A 23,547-nucleotide genomic window follows, 5' to 3' on the forward strand; every position below is an offset into this window, starting at 1 on the left:
TTATAATTTATTTTTATTTATTTTATTAGTGAAAACTTGAAGAAATCATTTTGAAATTGTAAGTGGCACAACTTTGCCAATTTGGAGGGAGTAATTAAATGCCATATGTTAGCACTAACACATAGAAAAGTTGATAATTAATGCAGGCAGCTCCAGATCCAGGTGTGACTTTGACAGATTGTATGCAAGGGTTTTTCACAGGCTTACAAATAGGGATAAAAAATCTGTTTTCCCCCCTTCCCTTCTGGATGAAAAAAAACATTAAAAAATTTATACGTAATTAACTATTTCTTGGTTTTCTCTAAAGAGAAGGCAACTTCTGGATGGAAAATGCACTCTTTAACTGACTGGACTCCTCAAAAATGTATAATAAAGGGATATAACTGTGATTTTTCAGGACAGAATTTTTGGGGTTTAAAACAGAGAAAAGGAGAGTTTGTTGAATCTTCAAGGAGATTTCCTGTGATTATTAGAGGGTTTAATTCTTTTGTAGCGTACAGAAAATAATCTCTACTCCTTTATTCTCCTGGGTTACCACAAGCGATCTAATACAGCCTGCAAGAAATGCTCACTACTGAAGGAAATTGAGTAAAGCTAAATATTAGACCCTTCAGAATGTTACTCTGCAGGTTGGATGTAGTGCTGTCAGAAGGCAGCAGGGTCTGGTTTGATAGAAGCCCCCCTCAGCAGAGCTAGACTGCATCTCAGATAACTTTTGATGGCTAACGTAGCTCTCTGGCTTCCAACACGATACCTAGGCACCCGTGCTAGTAACTGCAGAGCTAGTCTTGATGGAGTTACAAGAACACCTCATCTCATCTTAAAACAGATATCTGTACTTCGTCATGCAGGGTTCCTGCGTTCAGGCAAAAGATTCTGACCCCAAATCCAGCAGGCTTAGCTCTGGATGTGTTGCACGAACTGCCTGGGCAACATAGCTGACTTGTGTTTGTAATATATTTGGATGGATTAGAGGTGAATCCCATAAATATTTAATTGAGATACTGTGCAGTTTCACACCTTCCTTCATGTAACTAGAACTTCAGGCCTTGTTCACTGTGACCTGGCTGCTTCTGCTTCACCAATACGGGGCACTCAGCTACCCCATCCTACCAGCTGCTTACGGACAGTTGCATCTACTTCATGTCCCCAGAGTGGTGCAAAATAGCCAGAAAGTACAACTAGGCCTATGAGCAAAGTCTGGAAATAATGATATCAAACACTCGGCAAAAAAATTTCATTAATTTTCTGGATTTTGAATTATTGAAACCTACTCCCAGTGTGGGAGAGACAATTATCAATGTGCACACAAGCGCTGACCCTTGGGCCCTGTTATCTTTCCCCCCAGCCTTCTCCTGCCTGCTTTTATTGCCCAAAGCACTCCCAGCTCCCAAGCTTTGTCCAGTCCCTCAGAGCTCACTTACTCCTCCTGTCCCTGCAACTGGAGCTCAGGACATCTACGTGTTGTCATGATGACCAAGTTTTGGGAGCTGGCTGGAAGGTAACAGCCCTATCTATTGTCAATGGTGAGGGAGAGACTCCCATAAAACAAGCCATACCGTCTTGCTGGGTGAGATGAGATCAGTCACACTTTGGAGGAGCTGATCTCTTGGCATCGACAACATAACATTTTAGCTAAGACTAAGACTGGACATCAAAACTCTGGATGACTAAAGTTAGGCAAGATGGCTTTAGACTGCCATCCTTTCTCCAACCAGCAGCGGGTAGTGCCTTTCCCGATCTTGACGCTTTCTTGGGTCATGCATGTTTAACATTGGGCTCCTCATTTTACAGTCTATGGCAGCAACCCAACACACACAGGCAAATCAGCAGGCTTGGCTGATCAAAAGGGAAGTTTGCTAACCTCTAAATAGGTTTGACCCGTACTTCTTGCAGTCCGTTGTCTATTTGATTCTCAAACCATACCTGCATGGCAGGTAAGAATTCATTTTAGAAAGAAAGAAGTGGCTGACCAAAAATGCAGAAACAAATCTAGACAGCCAGTCTTACGGAGGTGAAAAAGCATTCCTTTCTCTGTGTGAGAATGTATCACTAAAAACTCTTTCAGCCTAATAATATCAGATGTTCCATCAGATGGAGTGAAAACGTCATTTTGATCCTGACAATTGTCCCTTTAAATGTTTTTTATGCCGGGCCCCCAGCCAAAAAAAGAAAAGCAATTTTCTTAAGCTTCAACACTGATCAGCACTGACTAATAGCACTGAATGCAGAGCACGTCATCATACCAATATGTTTTCTGTACTCTGAGCATTCTTCGTGAAATCTGCATTTTTAAGATGTACAGTACACAGGAGCTGGATGTTTAATTTACTATAAAATCACCCTCAAGCTGAAAACCTGCAAATCATGTTAGTTAAATGGCATATTTATAGGTTCACTAGCGAAACTGAAGAAGGCCGGTGGGGAGTTTGTCGTCTGCTACTCTTTGGAAAATTAAAACAAAGCCTTCCTGTTTGCATCTCATTTCTTTTGAATCTCTGTGTGAATCTCTTTGGTTTGAGTTTTTGTCCTTACACCTAAGCAGGACCCAAGGGACCTCCTTTGGGATGGCGTGGCAGGCATTTTTCCAACTCCACCAGCAGCTATTTTTAAGAGAGGGTTGGGATCTAGTCACCCTTAGGATAGACCTCCACGCTGTATTTCAAGCCAAAAATCAACCCAAATTTAAACTGGCTGGTACTAGCTGACACACAGGCAGAAGTTAAGAGGTTCATAACACAGAGCAGGACGCAATGCTCGGACCAGTGCTTGGCACCAAGGCTTCCCCCAGCCTGACCTCAGTTTGTGGTACGGAGACCTGGCAGCCCAGCTGGGTCCCTTGCCTCATACCCTTTCCTGCAGCCTGGCCATAGTGTGTGGCTGTTGTCGAGGGGACAGGCTGGCCAGGGACCTTCCTCAAAGAGATTACTCAGGGCAATATAGGAATTGTAAGCAGCCAAGTTACAGGCATCCTTTCACCAGCAAAAGTGACCACCTAGACTCTCCTTGTGGCTGTGAGCAAGGCAATTCAGTTTTACCATCCTTAAAATAATTATTAGCAGCATTAAGGCCAATTATATATTATGAATCAGATGTAAAGTTTCATTGTAAGACATAAATACATATATATTTAAAAAAAAAAATCCCAACTTGCACGTCTTATTTGCAATCCCGCATATTCAGCTCCTGATCTGTATATAACTGGCTTATCCCACGCATTCATCATTTGTTAACCCTTCCTGGAGCGTTAACCTGCATGTGGAACCTCAATATAAAGAGTGAATGAAAATACTGAGTCTTGAGGAATCTCTGCTGAGAAAAACTTCTCCTGGGTGTTAAATTCACGCCAATTTTCTTGCAAGCTTGTAGAGTGAGAAGCTGGGATTGTAGGGGCTGGTCTCTGTTTTGGATTCTGAAAAATGCACGGTCTTGATGCTTGCTTGTATAAAAACTACAACTACTTTTTAAACTCAGCGATTCTAAGGAAAAGATTACTTCCAACACCTCTCATGATCAATAAGCATGAACCTCTTCTTTTTATTGTTGAAATTATTAAATGCACTTAAAGTGTTGAAGTACAACACAAATAAAATCCTATGAAAAGAGATGCAGTTTCTTCTTCCTCAGCTGCAATTTATTCCATTTGACAAAGTCGTACTAATACAAGAGAGAGAGTTGGGGAGCAAGGGGAGATTCTTTTTTTTTTTTTTTTGTAAGCCCAGAAATGAAAATACTTCATTACAAAAATAATTTGCACAATAATAGAAATAAGTAAGTGCACTGCAGTCTCTCTGGAGTAAAGCTTTCCTTCTCTCTTTGCTTCCCTGCAAACTCTGACAGTCTGCTCATTAACAGTGAATTGGATTTACATGCCATTTCAAGAGCAGAAGAAAGCACTGGTGTATATACTGTACAATAAGCACTTAGATTTCTGGTTAAATATAGATGGGAGAATGTGTTAACACTTTTAAGTCTTTCCAGGGTGAATTAAGTTTTGATGACCTGTTTCATTTTTGACAAGAGTCCACAGCTTTAGTCCTGTAAATTTGAGTTTCATTAACAGGACTGCATGTGTCCTGCTGCAGCAGTCTAGCTTTTGCTGATTTTGGTGATAATTCAGGCAGGAAATATTCCACTAATAGTTCAGGTAAAGCACCTTTTTCATGTTTTTTTGCAAACTCAGCTTCATTATGACTCAAAGGGTTTGGCTCTGGGAAAGCATTATGCAGCCCCCTTGTTAAAGCAATGCCCTGGAATATGCTTTGTGTCCTCTTGGAGGGGAGAGGGCTCTGTCAGTCTGAAAAAAAGCAGGAAAATTCAATGCATTCTCTTTCCAGAGCAGTTGTTACACATCTGCCTTTCGAGTGCCACGCATTAAGTTGGTTGAAATTGAAAGCTCAGATAGGAGCCTCTCTCTCAAAATATTTCTCAGGACTATTTTTCATTAGCTCATATCATTACGTGCACAATCCCTTCTTCACCCTCACTCCTGTCATGATTTCTTTCATACATGAGGAAGGTGAGGGAATTTATCTGAAGCAAAATCTATGCAAAGGTATCTTTACAAGTCTCTCTAACAGAGGATGCTTTTCTCTTAGAAGCCATGATGGGGAGGCATATGCAGCATGACTAAGGCAGCCAATTAATATGGTATATAAACTGCAAGCACCACTAGAAAAAGGAGAGAGAGAAAGAAAAATGAGAGATTTAGGGTGGGGAAGGAAGGGGGAAGGGAGGTTGTAAGTATAAAGTGTTTGCCTTAGGACTTGTCTTCAGTTACAGAGCCAGACTCACATGACTGGAGCTTGGTTTGATGTGGTAATGAAGCATTGATCACAGGAAAAAGACGAAATGGCCTTTGCTCATTCATTATTTTTATCTTCTAGCTGTGGAAGACAGAAAATTGTTCATAGGAATGGTTTCGAAGAAGTGTAATGAGAATGATATCAGGGTGATGTTTTCTCCGTTCGGCCAGATAGAAGAATGCAGAATCCTTCGGGGACCGGATGGGCTGAGCAGAGGTGAGTGTGCAGTCTGTAAAGTCTCTTTCCTTAAGTGCTAATTGGGAGCTGTATGTCACAGCCAGGGTAGGCATAGCCGCTGTCTGCAGCTAGAGGTTACGCTGTAATATGTCCCACGTGATGAAGGTATCCACATGAACTTTTCACAGTGACTGAAATTATCACCTTTTATTTCCAGTGTCAGAAAGGTCTTGGTGCCAACATATTAACTTGTGTTATCTCCCTGTTTGTCAGCTGGAAAGGTTCCTTTGCACCCTGAGAAAACACCCTCAGTTTTCTGCTCTCACAAAATCAAAGATCCTTCCCTGACCCCATTTCTGCTTTGTAGCATAAGGCCAAAAAAAAAATGGACTGTAAATGACTGCTTGAAGGCATACAGGGTCATGGAAACTGGCCCATGTTGTAGCACTATCTCCTCCATTCCTGTGTTTTCTATAACTATATGCAAAACATAGGCCTGCTGTAACTCAGAAACAAAGAGGTTAGCTTGAACTTGAGAGCTTTGCCTGGACAAAACTTTGTAAAAAGAGCTTTTAAAGCTTGTGCCTCTATCACAACCCAAAACCAGGGCAGAGGTGTTAAGCAGCATCACCGAGAGCAGTCAACTGGCTGACCTGAACTTTGGAAATGAAGTGCAGTACAGACTTCAATAGCCGGTGATCCCTTTTGAGTGGAAGAGTGCCTTTTGGGGAAAGGCCCTCTGAAAACATATTGAAAAGAATAAATGTATATTGATGACCCAGGCTGCGTATTAACTCCATGGTATATGGACCTGAAATTATTCTCGGAGCATGAACCTTCTCAAAAAGTCAGTGCCAGGTGGTGCTGAGTGGAAAAAGAAAATAGTGATAGCCCCGTCTGTCAGCGCGGAAGGATGCTGTGGTACTAGCCATGGCCATTTAATGGCACAGGGAGTAAAGTAATTTTAAGTGGAGCTGTAAAAACATCACTTCCATTTCTATAGAAAAAAAAACATAGAAAGCACAGTTTATGCATTCTATTACATTTTCAAAAGGCACAGAAAAAATGATAGTACCCATTTTGCATATAGATACAGGTATAGGTATAGATATTTCTCTTTACTTTTGGATCTACTTGTTTCCAGTAGGCTATAGGATCCGCAGTATTTTGTGCAACAATTTGTGCATGGGGTTTTTTGTTTCGTGTGCAGCCCAGCTTCTTTAAAATGCCTATAAATTTCAGCAGAGGAAGTTGCAGGCATTCCTATATTTCATGGCACTGCTTGAAAGCACTTACTATACTACCTCTGAATAATAAGGACTTGTTGAAAAGACACTCTGACAATAGGGCGCCCCAAGAAAATTACACACTTACATTTATGCATGCTTAGTCTGCGATCCCAATACTTTTGAGGCTGGGATGCAGCAGCCCATTCCGGCAAGGAGAGATTCAGGATCATGTTTTTTGCCTTGGAGAAGACTAGGGGAAAGGTCTGAGGTTGGTTCCTGCAGCTCAGTAATGAATGTTAACTGATGGAGTCGAGTGCTGTCATTATCCTTCTAGACCCAACATTGAGGCAAAATAAATATTTCTGATTTTCACTGATTTCATTTTATAAGTAACACAGGGAAGGGGTGATGGAAGATGCAAGTGGGAAAGGAGCTAAGTAACTGTTGAAATAACAAGATCTGGGCGTCGGATGTTTTGAGCCCCAAAAAGATTTAATTGACTCCTCAGCATCACCCAACAAAGAAATGGATCTTTCCTGGGATTCATAGAAATCCCGCTGCATACTTGCTTTTATTCAACAGACATTGGGCATAGTACAAGTATAGAAAAGCTAATTATAAAATCCAGCAGGGTAAGTAAGTTTGGTAGGGTAGTTTTGTTCTGCCGTAAATAGCAATCTCACAATAATCAGAAGCTGAGATTTTTAAGCCATGTCACCAACGTATCAGGCAGGGCAGTGTCGTCTGCTGGCCAGCAGAACCATAGAGTTAATGTGCTGCTCTCTCCTGCTGGAGGCTGAAGATCTCAGTCCAGGTAGGTCACACACCAGTAGTCGTAGCAGAGCTGTATCCTCTCTGCCACTCGGGTTTATTTCGGTCACAATCACGACTGATATTCTATCATGCCCTCATGCATCATGCCTTGTTAAACTTGAATTGCTTTCTACACACCCATGTTCACACTTGAAAATGAGTTCAGCTGTGACAACCAGGTTTTCAGGCAGATGTTTATCAGCTTCAAAAAACCACCACTCCATGAGAGAAGGCAAAGTGCTGGGAAAATTGTTGGTATTGCAGTTGAAATGAAAAGTGCTAAGGGAGATTTGCAGTGGAGGGAGCTTGGCTGAAAAAGCACAGGGTGAAAAGCTGCTTTAATAAAGCAAGAGGGAGAATTTATACAGTTAAATCTTTGTAACAGGTTCCAATACTTAACGAGTTTTAATTCATGTTACTGTTTCCAAGATGTTAATTCCCTTTGCCACAAACAGTATTTGTTTTCCCAGCACCCGTCCGGATGTGCTTCCCTCCCAGACACAGACGGGTGAATGAAAAATAGTCACTGTCTTAGGAAAACACTGTCCTCACCATGCCAGAGCCTTCGGGAACTCGCAGTGCTCACAGCAGTGAGATGGAAATATGATCCAATAAACTCTGTTTGGCATCTCTTGTCAATTGCATAACAAGTACACATCATGGTATCTTGGATGGAAAGAGCTTGAAAAGTATATTCATTGGTATTTATGCCAACTTTCAAGCTTTGTTAAAGGGTTCAGGCAAATAATCTTTATTACCAGCAGATAGCTGCAAGGAATAGCTCCAGGTTACACTGCTCAGTAGAACAGTTTTGGTTTGTGCTACTTATTTTTTCTTAGTAAAGAGTAAGAAGCTTTCAGTTGGCTTTTAGGCCATGTCTACACTAAAACAGCAACCTTACCTCTAGTACGGTAACAGTCTGCTGTCAACCCGTAGGCAGGATGTAGGGTTGTAGTGTGCCACACGGCTCCAGTAGCAAGGAGAAATTCCATCCTGTGGCATCAAGGGAAAATGTAACACTTTTTGATGAGTGTGATATAAGTGCTAAGATAAAGAGAGAGAGGGAGTTTCTATTGTAGTTTCTAGCCAAGAGTTGACAGAACTTTAATAAAGTCGCACCCATAGCTGTCACTACTGATAATGGACCATCAGCGTTTCTACTCCAAATTCCTATTGTCAGCTGTTTGAAACTCATCTGTAAAATGAGACTAAAATAACGATAAAAAGCGCCAGTGGTAGAGCAGTATATTTTAAAGAAACTGAGATTTTTTTCCTTGAGACATTTTTTTTCCCCACTGTTGTTCGCTCCTGCATCTAAGAAATAATTGTTGTTTATATCTGTAACTTGTTATATTCTGGCCAGCTACAAGACATAGGCAGCAACCAAACGGCATTGCCTTCTGAAGGCTCTGGGATAGTCCCTGTGAAATTAGTTGGCTGGCAGAGAGTAATTCCTAGCTGTGAAAAGCATTAAAAAATAAAAATACCCTGTTGGCTGTAGAGATAAAGAAACCAGGGACTCAACAGACATGGAGGCTGGCCTTCGCTTTAGCAGGGTTCATGGGAATATCTAAAGAAGCTTGCCACTGCCTGTACTATATTCATTATTCAAAGAGAAGGATTCAGCCTGCAGGGTTGTTTAATCCAGCACTTTTTCTGAAGGGCTAAGTATGCTTTACAAAAATTCATGATTGTGGTATCATGTGCTAAGCTTCATTATCATGAAAAAGCAGAAGTGAACTGCCTCAGATGATTAAGATTTTAAATCACTTATTGTAAACAGCTTAAGGAAACTTTCAGACCTCCTGACTCCTAGCACTGTGTAATGTCTATATGACCACCAATGCCAACACAGACGGCCATGCAATGATAGCTGGAGTGTGCAAAAATAGCCAGAAATACCCAAGTTTGATTTGTAGCTGTGCCACTGATGTGCTGTATTGACCGTAGGTGAGTTGGTCTCTCATCATCTCTCCATTATCCCATTCCTTAAAATAAGGATAGTGATGCTCCTCTACCTTTGTAAAATGCTTTTTCTAGATCAGTGGATCAATATCTCTGTATCACTCTAGGAATTATTACCATCCGTAATGATGATAAAAAAAATCCTCTTATCCTTATCACAGGAGCACCACACAGCAAATTATTCTGCTGTATTGCTAAGTGCAGATACCAGAAAGAAGTCAACTGGGTTAATAGCATGCACTGAAAAAACCTGCTAATAGCATGTACAGACAGTTGGATATACCATGAAAATTGTGGAAAAGCTCCAAATGCATATCCCTACATCTTCTAGGCTCCTATTTTAAGATTTTTTAGCAAAACGTCGCCAGGCACATGGGACAAGTGAACATTTCTGCAGACATTGATTACAGGGATTTTTTTTTTTTCTTTCGTTGCTTTAAGAGCAGGTTAGAAATGGCATGGAGAGTTATACCATGGTCAGACAATTTAATTTCATGAAAATCCATTCATAACTTTCAGATTCAGGGGTTTTCTTGATCATTTAGTAAAAGAAAATTAGTATTTGCATCGTAATTAATTGCAGTGAAGGGTAGGTGAGGAGATTTTGTGCCTGTTTGTTTTTTCTTATGGATATTTACTGCTCCTTCGTGAGCTAAAGTAACGTGAAGTGTCAGCCATGGGAACAGCCTGGACTAGGGGCCACCTTCTGACTTGTGTATCAGTGATGGGAAGCAAGCATGGTGGAAGTGCTGTATTTTTAGTTGCTCTTCAGAAGCAGCTCCATGCCTTATTTCTTTTGCTGTAATACGGTAACATTTTTATTTTTTCCAATCATTACGGCACATTTAATTTTCTTTTCTCCCCTGGTGAAACTCTTTCAAAGCTGAAAAGGACTGAACGCGTCCAAGTGACCAGTGTCTCTGCTGGCCTTTAACCAGTAACTCCACAGCTCAGATCTCCGTTACTGCATCTTCGCAGCAATCCCTCCCCAGGGGGAAGTCTGAAATGAAATAGTCTACAAGAATTTTTATTCTAGCAAGAGGGTCATCGAGGCACTGTTAGAGAATGTGGTCTTTGGTACCTGTTTGATTCTGGTTTTGTGTAAATTCCAGTTACTGAAGTTTATAATTTGCAGGGTGGTTAATTGACTGTCCAATTAGAAATGCTTCGAGGGAACCATGAACTTCAGGAAATTTAAAATCTAGAATCTGTCATCTGGTCGATAGTCAAGAGAAATCAGTAAAGCCAAAGAGATGAGGCATGTTTACAGGGTGTGCCTGTTGTTACCTTTATGTGCCTGATATGCATAAACTAAAGAGCTTGACTGTGCATTTTTCAAAACGCTTTACTTCGGGCTGAGTTGTTGCACTTGGTCTCAGACCTGTTGTTGTGTGTCTTAAGCAATACCTAATGACCAAATATCTGTACAATAAACAATTCGATGTCTTAATTTGCAGCTGAAATGTATTTTAACCACTAAGGTTTTTGTGTGATGTCTTCATTAGAAGGCTGTTTCCCAGGCTGGTCCTTCCTTCAGACTGTGCTATATTAGCACAGTGTAGAAAAGGGAGAGTCAACTTTGCAGTCTCAGCCAGAAATATTTTAACACACTAGAGCTTATTTTTATCACGCTTCAATTTCCACAGCTTTTTATTCGAGCCTTATCTTTTCTTTAAATAGAGGCTTTCATCTCAGAGGATCCCAAATACTTCTTGAAGGAGTGTTTTGGCAGCTTTTCACTATTGTTTCTTCACAGAAAGTGAAGGAAAACTTTGTTTACGGTGAACTAGGAAGCTGTAGTGCAACCATTACACCACGAGCTCCGCAGCCGCCATAGGTAGTACTGCGATTGCTCAGACGACTTTGAAAATCTCTTGAGCCCGCTTCTGTGTCAGAGGGGTCACTATTTTTTTTTAAAAATTGATTACATCTGCCTTTCTTTCATCTCCAGAACTTTAAAGCCATGGTTTTTAAACTTCCATTTTGAACTCTAGGCCTGATTCAAAAATGTCTAGGGGTTTTGCATCTCCCTTTGGCTTCATTGAGGGTTTGGGGGCTTTAAAACCTCTGGTAGACCACAGTAGTTTTATGTGGGAGGTTTCCTGTGTAGGTATGAAATCAGACCCCATACCTTGAGGCCTCCATACTTAAAAATGTTCTACTTCACTTGCAGCTCGCAAGTATTGATGTTATGTCACACTGCGCATGAACTGCTGACTGAATGTTTCAAAACAGACTACGAAAGCCTGAGATGAGAAGAATCGAGTGAAGGGGGAGCTGAAATGGGGCAGTGCTGAGCTTTTTTAAATATTTCCAATAATTCAGTTGCTCAGACAGCAAGCCCTAGGTTTGGGACGGCACGGTTCGAGGAGGAAGCTTTTCTGATTTTGCAGACTCTTCAAAATTCTTTTTCAGTTTGGGGTGGGAGGGGGGTAAGGACCAGCCCTGTGAGTTTAGATGTTCTCTCAGCCAAGATGGCAAATGCGATAATGTGCTCCAAAATCTCCACTGTGACAGGGCTGGGTGCCTCCCTCTGATTCTGCCTGCAGGAGGAAATTACTTTGAGAAGCCTTTCCCCAGTCAATCATTTATCTGGTGTAGGGGGTGAGAAGGCAGCCTTGGAGAAGAACCTAAAACTCTTAGACCTCCTTTCTCTCTTTCGCCCTTTTGTTTCTGTTAGTGATCCCTGACATTTTGAAACCAGAGGTGTTAAATAATTGCAAGGTGACTTGCAGGTTGGCCGTATTTACAAAAGGATTTTTTTTTTTTTTTTTGTGGTTAGGTAGCTGGTAGTACAAAATGAAGTAATTTCAAGGCATTAGCTGTAGAAATATCCCCATTTCCATGTTTTCTCTCCCGGACAGCTCCATAGCTCTAGTAAGAAGGGAGTAATTGAGTATCAGGACTCAGTATGGTAGAACAGAAATAATTTGCTTGTAGCTGTTGGTCCGGAAGACCTCGGCCCACAGCACTACAATCAATGCAGTGTTTCATAGGATGGGGTAAGAGGCCATGGAAATCTTTCTTGTTTCCTTGCACCATGAGGCATGAAATCTGATTAGTCTTGTCCTCTCTAATTGTGATTTACGGTCCTAAAGCTGGCAGTATGTTCCCAAAAGACCACCTGTATCCATGAGATATAGAGAGTAAGAGTATGCTGAAAAGGGTTTTCCCAACCCCTCAGAAACTGCTGCAGCAAGAGTACAGGATGGTTCAGGCAGAGCTCATCTGGCTTAAACAAGTGAAATCCAATGTCCTTAGACAACAACTTCTGATTAAATTCTAGGTGGCCAACGAAACCATCCTCCTAAAGTGCATATGTACCCCATATAGAAAAAGAAAGGTACTGCCATTGACTGTAGCAGAGAATACAAACATCTCAGAAGAACAGCTTTTCTGAATACCTAAATTATATATGCAAGTTCAGTGATGAGTTAAGTGGACAGAATCCTATGATACAGCCTTAGCTCCTCTCCAGTGTGGCAGTCTGGTCATAAAGGAAAGGATCCCATGGTTCACCCATAATAAAATATATGTGCACACGTAATAAATATATAAATTTTGTGTGTGAGTGTCCAGGTTTGGTAGCTGAAAAAATAACCCTTGAATGTGAATACATGTAGCAATGTCTGGAAAGATGGTTAAATGAGCTAACATTTAACTGGGGTGCTTGATGGTAACAACTGAAGGTCTAGGTTATCAAATAATTTAGAAGTAAAGTTGTCTACTGAATTTTTACCTTGGTTATTGAGGCAAACTGGGTATTTACTGTGCAAATGGCCACTGTCCATCGGTGGGAAATGGCCTGCCTACTGGAGATAACAAGGGGACCTAGCCTTGTAGCCTCTGGCTGGCAAACCGTAATTAAAATGCAGTCCCGTCTTCTCTGTGGAATGCTGTTTCCGAATGCTCATATTCAAGCCACATAACCTCATTCATCAGGCATTCCCCTTGCCCAGAGAACAAGTTTCTTTTAAATTGGTAGCTCGCTATATGGCACTTTACAGAAACCTGCTACGAAGGTCTTTTCACTCCACGACAAAGGCAACGGGATCCACGCAAATGGATTTGGGCTGACGAACGAGGAGGGAGGTTTTGCAGTAGCATTGGGCACTGAAAGTCCCCAACAGCTGAGCTTTGTGGTTAAAAAGAGAAAAAGCTTAAGGGAGGGAAGAGAGAGTCTGCTTTATCTTGAGAGGAGCACAGCTTTATTTCTCTGCTGATTCACATTTCTTTTGAGACCTGCTAATTGCAACATCTCTCAGTAAGTTACTTACAGCAGTACTGCTGGGTAGAAATTGTGATAAATGCATAAACTGTGTCTTATTGATTTTTGTTGACATTTTACATGCTTCTTATGCATTCTAAACCTCCATTCAGTAATTGTCAGTATGGTACACATTCCTGGATAATGAGAGCGAAAGAAGTGAATGAAGCAGTTTCTTGACCATTATAAACAATATTATTCAAGGCTCTGTATGGGGTTTCTTGCCTGCCCTCCAGTACAGCTCTATTTGTGCTCATCCCCCATTGAATTTGCAAGACGATAAACGAAAACCCTTGGTGTTATTTCCTCTGTTAATGATAATAACAGAAATGCTTTTAAGAGAGATTACTTTGAGACTGATGGTAAATTTGGGCCTCTTTAATTTTAGTGCACAGCAGCAATATGGAATCTAGCGGAGGTACTGTAGTTTATTTACCCTTCTACTGCACATTTTGTCTAGATTGCCATACAGAAAGCTGTTTTGTTACATCATTTTCTTTGACAGAAATTTATTGCTGAATAAGAATAGTATAGCAACACATAGCGTGGCTAAACAGCAGTAAGACATCATCAGCTGTTACGTTACCTGAGAAATATGTAGAGTCACAACACTGCCATGAAGTTTGCGTAAAAGAATTCTGACTTCTGATTTTATCATGCTCACTTATCAGTCACAGGTACATAAGCCAGCTTAGGTTCTCTTGTACCAAGGGCCTTTACATTAAAGAGAAAATACAGCATGATGCAAAAATGCATTGACTTTATTTTCATGACTAGATGTAGTGCTTTTGGGTAATGATCAGGCATTGCTTTCTCTTACTGTTGTTTGATTAAAATGTGAATACAGTCTTGACTTGATAATCTTACCAGCTACACGTGGAGCAAAAAAGAAAAGGTATTTTATGTCTCAAATTGATTTGCATAAACCAAACAATCTGTTGCTAGTTGGATTGCAAAATGGTTTATTTTGCCCATTGGCCACAGGGGCAACAATATTGTATTTTTGATGCCAGAATGTAGCTTTCATGCATTAGCTCTTAAAATGACAATATGCTTTAGCCTCTCAGTGCTTGGATTTGCTTCATTTGGAAATCTTTTAAGTAGTAATAATAATAATGTTTTGAGGAAATTGAGTGGAACACTAAATTATTCTCTGAAACCTAAGTTCAAACTGTGCAAGGCTAAGGGAGCTGAAAATCAATGCACTTTTAAAGTCATTAGAGATCACAAGTGAAATAAGTCTGTGTTGCTTTAGCTAAGCTTTTAGTGTGCTATGGTATTATTACAAAATCAGCCTGAATCTGCATTAATTTCACAGTCTTTTTCTTTAAGATGCCCAAGGGTGCATGAAGAATAAAACGTAAATCTCAGAAGGCAATGTTTTTATTAGTCAAAAGGGCAGCGAGTCATGCACTAAAAAAGTTGACCTGTTCTGTGCCCAGTGTAGCTATGACTGACAATAGTAAAAGGGTGGAAGAATAGCCCAGGCATTAGCCTACTGGCTTTTCATTACGATTTAAAAGGTTGAGGAGGGAGAAAAGTGATTTTTTTAGTTATTCATGCACATAGCTTCAGAATTGTTCAAGGTGGTGGTAGCTTTCATAGATCAAAGAATTATACTGATACCTAGGACTCGGAGAAACAAAAATCATAAAGACTTTTATTTTTAATATGTTATTTTCTTAACTGTTGAGATTCCACCTGCATTACTGAATTTTGTCTGAGTCTTTTCACACTTAGTCACAGGCTACGCAGTGGAGTTTTTCTCATCCTTATTTGTATGGTTGTTCTTGGTGCATCACGGAAATATGTGACATTATGGACCCCTTTATTAAATTCCCAGTTCAGCTGCCAGTGATGCCAATCACTTATTCACTATCCACAATTTACCTGCACAAAAGCCATAGCAAGCATTTGTTAATGCATGGCCTGAATAGACTAAACTATGCAATCCAAACTCTACATAAAAGCCTTACTTATTCCAAACTCTGTGGCTAAAAAAAAAAAAAAAAATGGCTAAAAAAAAAAAAAAAAAAAAAAAAAAAAAACGGAACAAATTACATGAAAAAACCCTTTCTCCTCACCCATCCCCACCTAATTTTTTTTCTTTCATTTATGGTCAGATTAGCAAGTCAGCACTGTCGATAAATAAACTAGAGAAGTTGTTTATTTTTATGTACTACTGAGAACAGTGTCGTCTTGTGGCCGTTCTCGTAGACTGTGTTGGTTTAACAAGCGTCCAACCCTTTTGTCTTGTTGTTTTTTGTCTTTCCTGCTCCCTGTCCCCTTGTTCCCACAGGCTGTGCGTTTGTCACATTTTCTACAAGGGCAATGGCACAGAATGCAATCAAAGCCATGCACCAGTCTCAGACCATGGAGGTACAGTACTGTATCATTTGCCCTTTCTTTGTTTTCTTTGTGCAAATGATTGCGAATGGTAAAGCCATGCTCTCCTGGGCCAGATCAGACACATGACAATCACAGATTTAAACTTTTCACCGACTCACTCTACCTCTCTTTGTGAAGCTTATTTTTCTTAATGACCTGAAAGCGCACAATAAGGTTGCTGTGTGGTATCCAAACACAGCTCTTGATCCTGTTTCCAGTGGCATTCAGCAGAAAATAAAAATGTTGCGAATACCGCTCCTCAGTCATACTCAGAGTATATCTGATGAGTACAATACCTTTAATTTTAATACATACAGCCCCAAAGAAAAATCTTAGTTTCTTTTAAATAGACTTTTAAGTGTTGTGGTTTGCGCTGCTCTGAGAAAAAGCTCAAGAGATTTAACCTGGCCACATTGAGTTACTAGTGCATGTGTTTTTCTGCAAAGAGGATCTCTTTTTAAGTTAATATAATTTCTCCTTCTTCATGTAGCCAATAAAAATGCTAATGATGACAGACCATATCGAAGTGTGGCACTTCCTGCAGAGCACCATCGTGGCTGGCCCCTCACAAGCAACGCTCTTGATTTCCTTCCAAACTGCCTCTATGGCCTCGTATTTTATCATGATGAGCCACACAAAACTTTAAACCTGTTCACTTAATGTGAATACAGCTGCAGGCTAACGATCCGTTCTTTGGAGTGGTTATCGAATGCCACGGCTTGTCTGGCAATCTCAAAACTTTTTTCAGTCTGTGATTTTTGTCATGGTCTTTCAGAATTTTGCACAAAAAACCGCACAAGTATGAAGTCTTTACTTACTCTGGATCTTCTAGCTTATCATTGGAGAGTGCATGTTATACTGTATTATGTATACTGTATCTTCGTGTAGTGATGATTTTTCACAGAGGTGGCATTGATGTTATGTGCACTTGTTTCTTTTTTTATTTATTTTTCCACCAGGATCTTTTGATTTTTTTTTTCTCAGCGATTTTTCTTTGCAATGCTCTAGTCTCCCAAAGCATGCTGGGTGCTAAACAATCATTATTGCGTCATGTCGTTGAGCTGCTTTGTGTAACAAGCCAAGGGGGGACACCAGGGGTGGGAGGGAGGACAGAGAAGAAGAAGGAGAAGATAAAAATCAAGCCAGTGCATGACAATGTCACTAACTGTTTCCTGTATACTACAAGTAATGATATCAGCATTGCAAAGCTATTGTCTTTCCAAACATCACGTTTGAATTTAGTTGAGCTTCTTTTATAATCGATGTGTTTTCTTTTCAGTGCAATGCATTTTTAGACCCTGAGTATACAGTTTTAGATGAGAATCTGCCAATGAGATGAGAATAATTGAAATTATCTTTACTAGAAAGCTGATGTTATATAATCTATGCAGTCTGACAGTATATTGTGAAAAAATGCCACTTTGAGTCTCTGAAATAATACTCGTAGTAGTTTGTCTGCCATGCACTGCTCCATTAATTCAGACCTATATGTTTTGCTGGGTTTGATTCCAAGTAAGAAGGAAATGTTTATTGGTAATACTGCGTTTTACCTATATTTTTCCATGTGTTTAATGTATTTTTCTGTCTAGCAAAATGAATTTTACACAGCTCTGCTTCAGAAGATGGTAAAATTAAAGAGATAATACCTCCCAGACAAATTCTCCCATTCTTCTGTTGTATGCAGCACTCCAAAAGAAGCTGCGTTTTGATGTGATACTCCTGTTGACATTAGTTCTATAGGATAGTTACTCTTAGACCAAAATACTTCTCAACACCTTTAGAGACGTCATCAATGAGATCCCCAAATTGGCAAGGCAATTCCAAATATTTTGCACTTCGAACATCTGGGTCTTTGTGTCAGTTGAGCTTAGGCTGAGAGTCCCTTCTTGGAGAGAAGCAGTACACTCTCCAGGTCTCTGGGTGAGGGACTCAACAAAGTCTGTACATCCTGTCTTGCCAACACAAAGAAAAATATGAAGGCAGCACCAGCTGTTGGGAAGAAAATGTCACTAAATGGGGTGGAGATACCATGCCATTGAATGAGGAAAGGAGATTCACCTTATGTATGTGCTGGGAGCCTTCTTCAAGATAGAAAATGGAAGAGCATAAACCAGAAATAATTCTTTAAGCAAAAAAATTTTGCTCGCTTTTGCCCATACTCTTCTAGCAAAAAGTTAACTTGGGTTAGCTGGTGTTAAATATCAACTCTCAGCCTGAAAGAGTGGTCCTTGGACACTTGTTTCACATTGTTTGCAAACAAAAGTGAGCTGGGAGGACAATATGTAGTACACAATTACATTTCAACCCAATTACTGCAGAATTTTTTTTCTGATTTCGTTATTTTCAGTTCTTTGGCACACATCGACTGAGATGAATTTTCAAGGTGGGCTAAGAAATAACAATGGGGATGTTAAAGTCCAAATGAACATGTCTCATAGAATAATGAATTCTCTTGCTACTCTTTCCACCTGACTTTCTGACCTGGTTAAATCAACTGATTTTAAAAACATAATTGCTGCTTTATAGTTTTTGCTCTTCTGTCTCATTTCTGTGGAGTTTTTTTGTTTGTTTAAGGCATTCAAATGCAGCACCAGTAGAAGACACTAATTTGTTATCATGGAGTAAATCTGATGCAACAATAACAACCTTTTTCTCATATAGAGCCACTTGCTACATATAATTTCAGTCTTCAGAATGTTTGCTCTCTTGAAAATTATGAAGTGATAAAATACAGAGCAGACAGTGAAAAAATGAATTATAGATTCATAAATTGCAGAGATATTGTTTTTATACAATTTACTGACATTTAAGCATTCATAAATATGATGTCAGCTGTAGTGTTGAGTGCTGAGCTGCTGAACTGAAAACTGAAATAGCCATATAATATTTCTTCCTTTGAAATTCATTTCTATTTCTTTGGAAATAGACTTGATTCTACTGGACATCTAGGTAGAAGGCAGTAAGTTCTGGTTGTTCTTAGCTCATTGCTACCAAACCTCATATTAAATAGAAACAGCTTGCTTTTTTTATTAGCGAAACCAGAAAAAACTCTCTCACACCCTCCACCCCCTGGCTCCTTTTTCTTTCTTTTTTTTTAAAAGGGTCTTGTTTTTAATATTAGTATAAAAATCACTAGAGAGAGGTAATTGTGTAACAAGCTGACTCCTTCATAATCTTTATTTGATTGCTGGAGTGGTACGTATCTCCTTTCTTCCTCACTGAAACGTTGAAAGACATTTTTACAATGAAACACACAGGAAAGGAGTTGGAGGTGGAATAATAAATCACAAGTGATGATTTTCTAAGATAATTCTAAAGGAACAGTATTGATGGGAGATCATACAAGAGATTATTATTGTGGTTTATTTCATCATTTCGTCTGTTGATTGTGAATATTCTTATCATTTCTCCTGGTGTGAGGTTCTTCAGAGAAAAGGTACACGGCTGCTTTTTTGTAAATAATAGAGGACAGGAACTTTTCTGAAGATGTTCACAGTGTTGTGAGAGCAGCCATGGAAAGAGTTAGGTTAAGTATAACCCCGCTCCCCATCCCACGCTATACACTTTGGCTAAAGTGCTGCTGTGTTTTTTGGACTTGAGTCACCTTTCACTCCTACCATTGTGTTCAGATTGAAGTTAGACAAGAAATTAGTGTAACAAAGCATGGCGGGTGGAGGGAAATTATTCATTGGATCCTATGAAGTTGGAAAACAGTATGCAATGGATTGACAGTTTCTATGACTCACAAAATGCTTGAATTAATTTGAAGAATTGAATCATTGCAGTATATAGTTTGTTCCCTTGATTTGAAAAAATGAAGACTTGAAAGGTTAAAATATGAAAATGTATTTTTATATGTTAGCGTGGGGGGGGGGGGGGGGGGAAATAGAGCGAGAGCAACAGAGACATCTTTCATATTCACATCTCATTGTCTCAGTGACTTTGCCCAGGAATACACTATCTGAAGTCCAAAGGAAATATCCAGCTTACCTCAAAACTCCATCTGGTCCATGACCTCCCACTTCTTCCCAGGGTCCCGCAGACGTGGGTGAGGAGCAGGCTGCAGACCAGATCTCTAGTTCTTTCTTACAGCCTTCCTATTTCCTAAGGTGTCTTACAACCCTCCCATATCACGTAGCAAGAGGCTTATAGAAGCAATAGAAGAAATAGTGGCAATCAGGAATAGGCTGCTATCACCAGAACTAGTCACTTTTGGTCTGCATCCTGCCCTTTGTTCACATCGCAAGGGTGCTTGATACAAAGCGTGCCTGGGAGCGGACCGCAGGTGGGTGAATTGTCCTAGCAGCACCGCCCTTTGTGCTTGCTTGGGACTGGGGGTCCTTGATATGAAAGGGACCACTGATGATGGGTGCTGCAGTAAATCGGTTGCTCACAGTCTATTTACATAGGGTACACAAGCCAGCTGCACTGAGAGTGACCGCACAGCCAGACCGTGGTGGCAGGGCGGTGTTGGCTGTGTGGTCCCTGGCAGCAGGGAGGTTGGACACCTCTCCCTTTGGCGATGCCTTGAAAACAGACTGCAGACAAAGCATCACGTCCATCTCATCAACTGTGAAGCTTAATTAAAGAGGACTGGTACACTTGGCTGTCTCTGGCAGCAGTTTTGATAGCTGGAAGGAAAAGAGAGCCTGAGGAAAGGTGCTTTATAAAAAGAACTGGGGAATCAATAATTTCTCCATAGCCTCTTTTCCTAAGAAGCTGAAAATCTTAGTCCTTGCGGTCCTACGTATGCCAATCACAAAGAGAGGGTGAGCGATCAGGTCATGCCATTGCTGGTGGCCCTATGGGACATGGCTGAGCTCACAACGCGAGGGTGACTCGGTGGGATTTAACACTGCTGTCTTTCCCGATCTGTCTAACCACAGGGCTGCTCTTCGCCAATCGTGGTGAAGTTTGCCGATACCCAAAAGGACAAGGAGCAGCGGCGTTTGCAGCAGCAGTTGGCACAGCAGATGCAACAGCTCAATACTGCCACTTGGGGAAACCTCACAGGTCTTGGAGGACTCACACCACAATATCTAGCTGTAAGTTCATTTCAGAGGCGGTGGATGTATTATGCTGTATTTATTTGGAACCATGGTAAATCAGCTATAGTAAACTCCCTGCAATAAATTCCTGAGTCCTCCAGGACAGGTAGCATGTCTTCTTCTATATAAAAAACTCCGTATGTTTATCACATGGTCTAAAAATAAATAACAAGGAATAGCATTTGAATAAACATTTCAAGATATATCAGTGCTGACCAAGGCAAGCATTTAAAGTTTACTCATGCTGCAAAATAAAATTTGATTCCATTAGTTTTATTGTTCTTTTGAATATTAGAGCCTGTTTTCTATAGCTGGAATAAAATTTAAGTTCTTCCTCAGGGGAGGACAGATAGGCAGCTGAACACTGTAGGGGCCATATCTACATGGTGCAGCCTCTAAACTAGAATGTTGTGGTTCAGTCCTCTAATTTTCCACATTTTCATTTGGAAATGGCTTTCACTTTAATGCATGGTCCTGTCAATGCTAAACATGCATGGTTCATACTAACTTGTACAGAAAGTGAAGATGGCGGGGGAAAGGAATTTGTTCCTCGTAAATTTAAAATGGTATTTTCCTTGGTCCATTTGTAAGATGAGAAAGAGGCGTTAGCTGCTGCCCCTGTTGGAGAAATCCGAAATCCACAGCCGCACGTCTTAGGTCCTGGATGGCCAAGAGAGGCTCCCCTGCAGCACAGCTGAGAGGGAGCCTCTGCCTTTTGTGGCTCTGGAGTTGAGAGGTCTGCTTGAGCAGCTTTTGGATAACTTGGAGAGTTCCTGATGGTTCCGAGTTAGACAAATAGATGCATCTGTATATATGTACTGTGTATGTATAAATACGTAATTTGTATGCATACAATGCTTTGGTATAGTGATATAATTATAAACAGCAATTTACCTGGCAATTAAAAATATATATTAGTACTGAGGTAGGCTAATTAATACTGAGCTAGGCTAAATTGTTATATACAAATACCAGTTTAATGAGTATCTGTGTGCTTGATTCATAAAGATAAAGAAAAAACTGAATTCGGGGGGGGGGGGGGGAGAATGGACCGTGATTGACAGAGATGAGTTATGGTAACTACTAGACTACAGAGGGTTGTAATTAGTCACGCTATGTTGGTTTAAATAGATTTAACACCTGGTTGTTAAAAAGAATAAATTGATTAATTGTTTTAAAGCAGCAATGTTATTGAGTTTCCCTTGTGTCTCTGTGTTTCTTAATAGAGATTAGACATTAATATGGATTTACAGCATTGACTCTAGGGATGTTCATTCCAACAATAGACAGAAGCAAGAGACTATATAAATGTAAAGGAAAGCATAAATACTCCAAATGTGAAATGATAGCTCATTTTAGTTTTATCTTCATTTGTTACATTAATGTCAGATAGATTGCTGTGTTGTGTGGTTAATTTGCAGCTCCTGCAGCAAGCAACTTCCTCCAGTAACTTGGGTGCCTTCAGCGGCATTCAGCAAATGGCCGGTAAGTTAAAAACCATTTCATTTTGCTCCAGCTATGTTTTGTATTCTTAAGCTATTGAATTCTGTAGCTCTAATAATCACATTGTTGGGGGTGGGGGGAGTGTTGTGTATTAAATGTGACAGATGTATTGGCAGGGGACAGCTCACAGTTCAACGTCAATAGAAACACTTTCTCCCCTCTTTCAGAAACTGAAATTAAACCCAGTGCTCCCAGGTTGTGCAAACAGTTTGTCTTGCATTAGTCACCTGCCATTTGTCCAAAGTAACCAATTGTAAATTGCAGGAGAGCTCTTAGTCCCTGCAGCCGTATCCTACCCTATGAAAAGTGTCAGTAAAGCAACAGCAGGATTACATTCTAATTTCCAGTGAGATTTCTGTGTCCTGAAAAATCAAATTAATGGCAGCCCTCAAACATTTTAATAATAGGTGGTGAGTAAAAATGTTCTGACCTTTTTAATGAAACCCAAGATTACAGGCCTACCTTCAGTATGAATTTTCAGGCTCCTTTTATAATCATGGAAAATTAACTGGGTGCCTTTTTGACTTTGGAACCCTAGTTGACAAAATTACACAACAGAAGCTTTTATGTAAAAGTATAATCTTTAGTCTGGGGGAAAAAAGAAAGAACGAAAAGGAAAAAAAAAAATCAAAGTGTAAGCGGATTTGAAAGCCAGCTAGTTGGAGGGTTTCTTAGTAATGAGCTGTGTGCCAGTAGTAACTGATGTGTAGTGATTAGCAAAAGGTCACTCCTACTGTGTGACCTACCATGCTGATACCCTAACTTAACATGATGCTAGAGAAGGCAGCATGTGCAGTAAATCAGAGCACAGATGCACATTATGCCTGCCGCGAGAAACTGTTAAAAAGCTTTCTTTCTTGTTAGAGGGGAAAAAAAAAAAAGGAAGCACAAAACCCCTAAATTGCTACATTGGTTTATTTTAATCATGAACCCACTGAATCAATAAAATACAACATTGTGCTTGCTTCATCATCACAAAACAAGGGCTAAAATATTCAGAAGTCTTTATGAACACCATTTTCTCACTCTTCTTTTAATCCTGGTCTTCTGCTTCTTCTGATTCTGCTTTGAATTAATCCTGAAATACTTTAACAAGTATAGATATACCGCACCGTATAGATATACCCCACAGGTATTCTTTGCTCAATCGTTATATTATGCCATTATTGCAGTGACATCAGAGACTAATGTGAACCTGCTGTCTGACAATATAAATTGGCCTACGGATGACAATATCTCTGAATTATTCTCTCTTCCTCAGACCTGCTGGCAGTGCTTGCTGGTTCTATTATGTTACACTTGCAATCTAGCATTTTTTCATCAAAAAAATGTATCTTAATATGATAAACAGA

At 40.1% G+C, this 23,547-nt stretch overlaps 1 protein-coding gene across 1 annotated transcript in view; it reads left to right on the forward strand.

Moving 5' to 3' along the window:
* Positions 1–23,547, forward strand: part of CELF2 (CUGBP, Elav-like family member 2) — a 379,525-nt gene that overhangs the window by 306,402 nt on the left and 49,576 nt on the right. Inside the window, exons 6-9 of the mRNA XM_009321743.1 lie at positions 4,887–5,021; positions 15,556–15,635; positions 20,531–20,689; positions 22,114–22,177. Coding sequence (XP_009320018.1) covers positions 4,887–5,021; positions 15,556–15,635; positions 20,531–20,689; positions 22,114–22,177 — 438 coding nt within the window. The remainder of the gene's footprint in view (positions 1–4,886; positions 5,022–15,555; positions 15,636–20,530; positions 20,690–22,113; positions 22,178–23,547) is intronic.

Source organism: Pygoscelis adeliae, unplaced genomic scaffold, assembly GCF_000699105.1.
Source record: "Pygoscelis adeliae isolate BGI_AS28 unplaced genomic scaffold, ASM69910v1 Scaffold202, whole genome shotgun sequence".
Taxonomy (NCBI): domain Eukaryota; kingdom Metazoa; phylum Chordata; class Aves; order Sphenisciformes; family Spheniscidae; genus Pygoscelis; species Pygoscelis adeliae.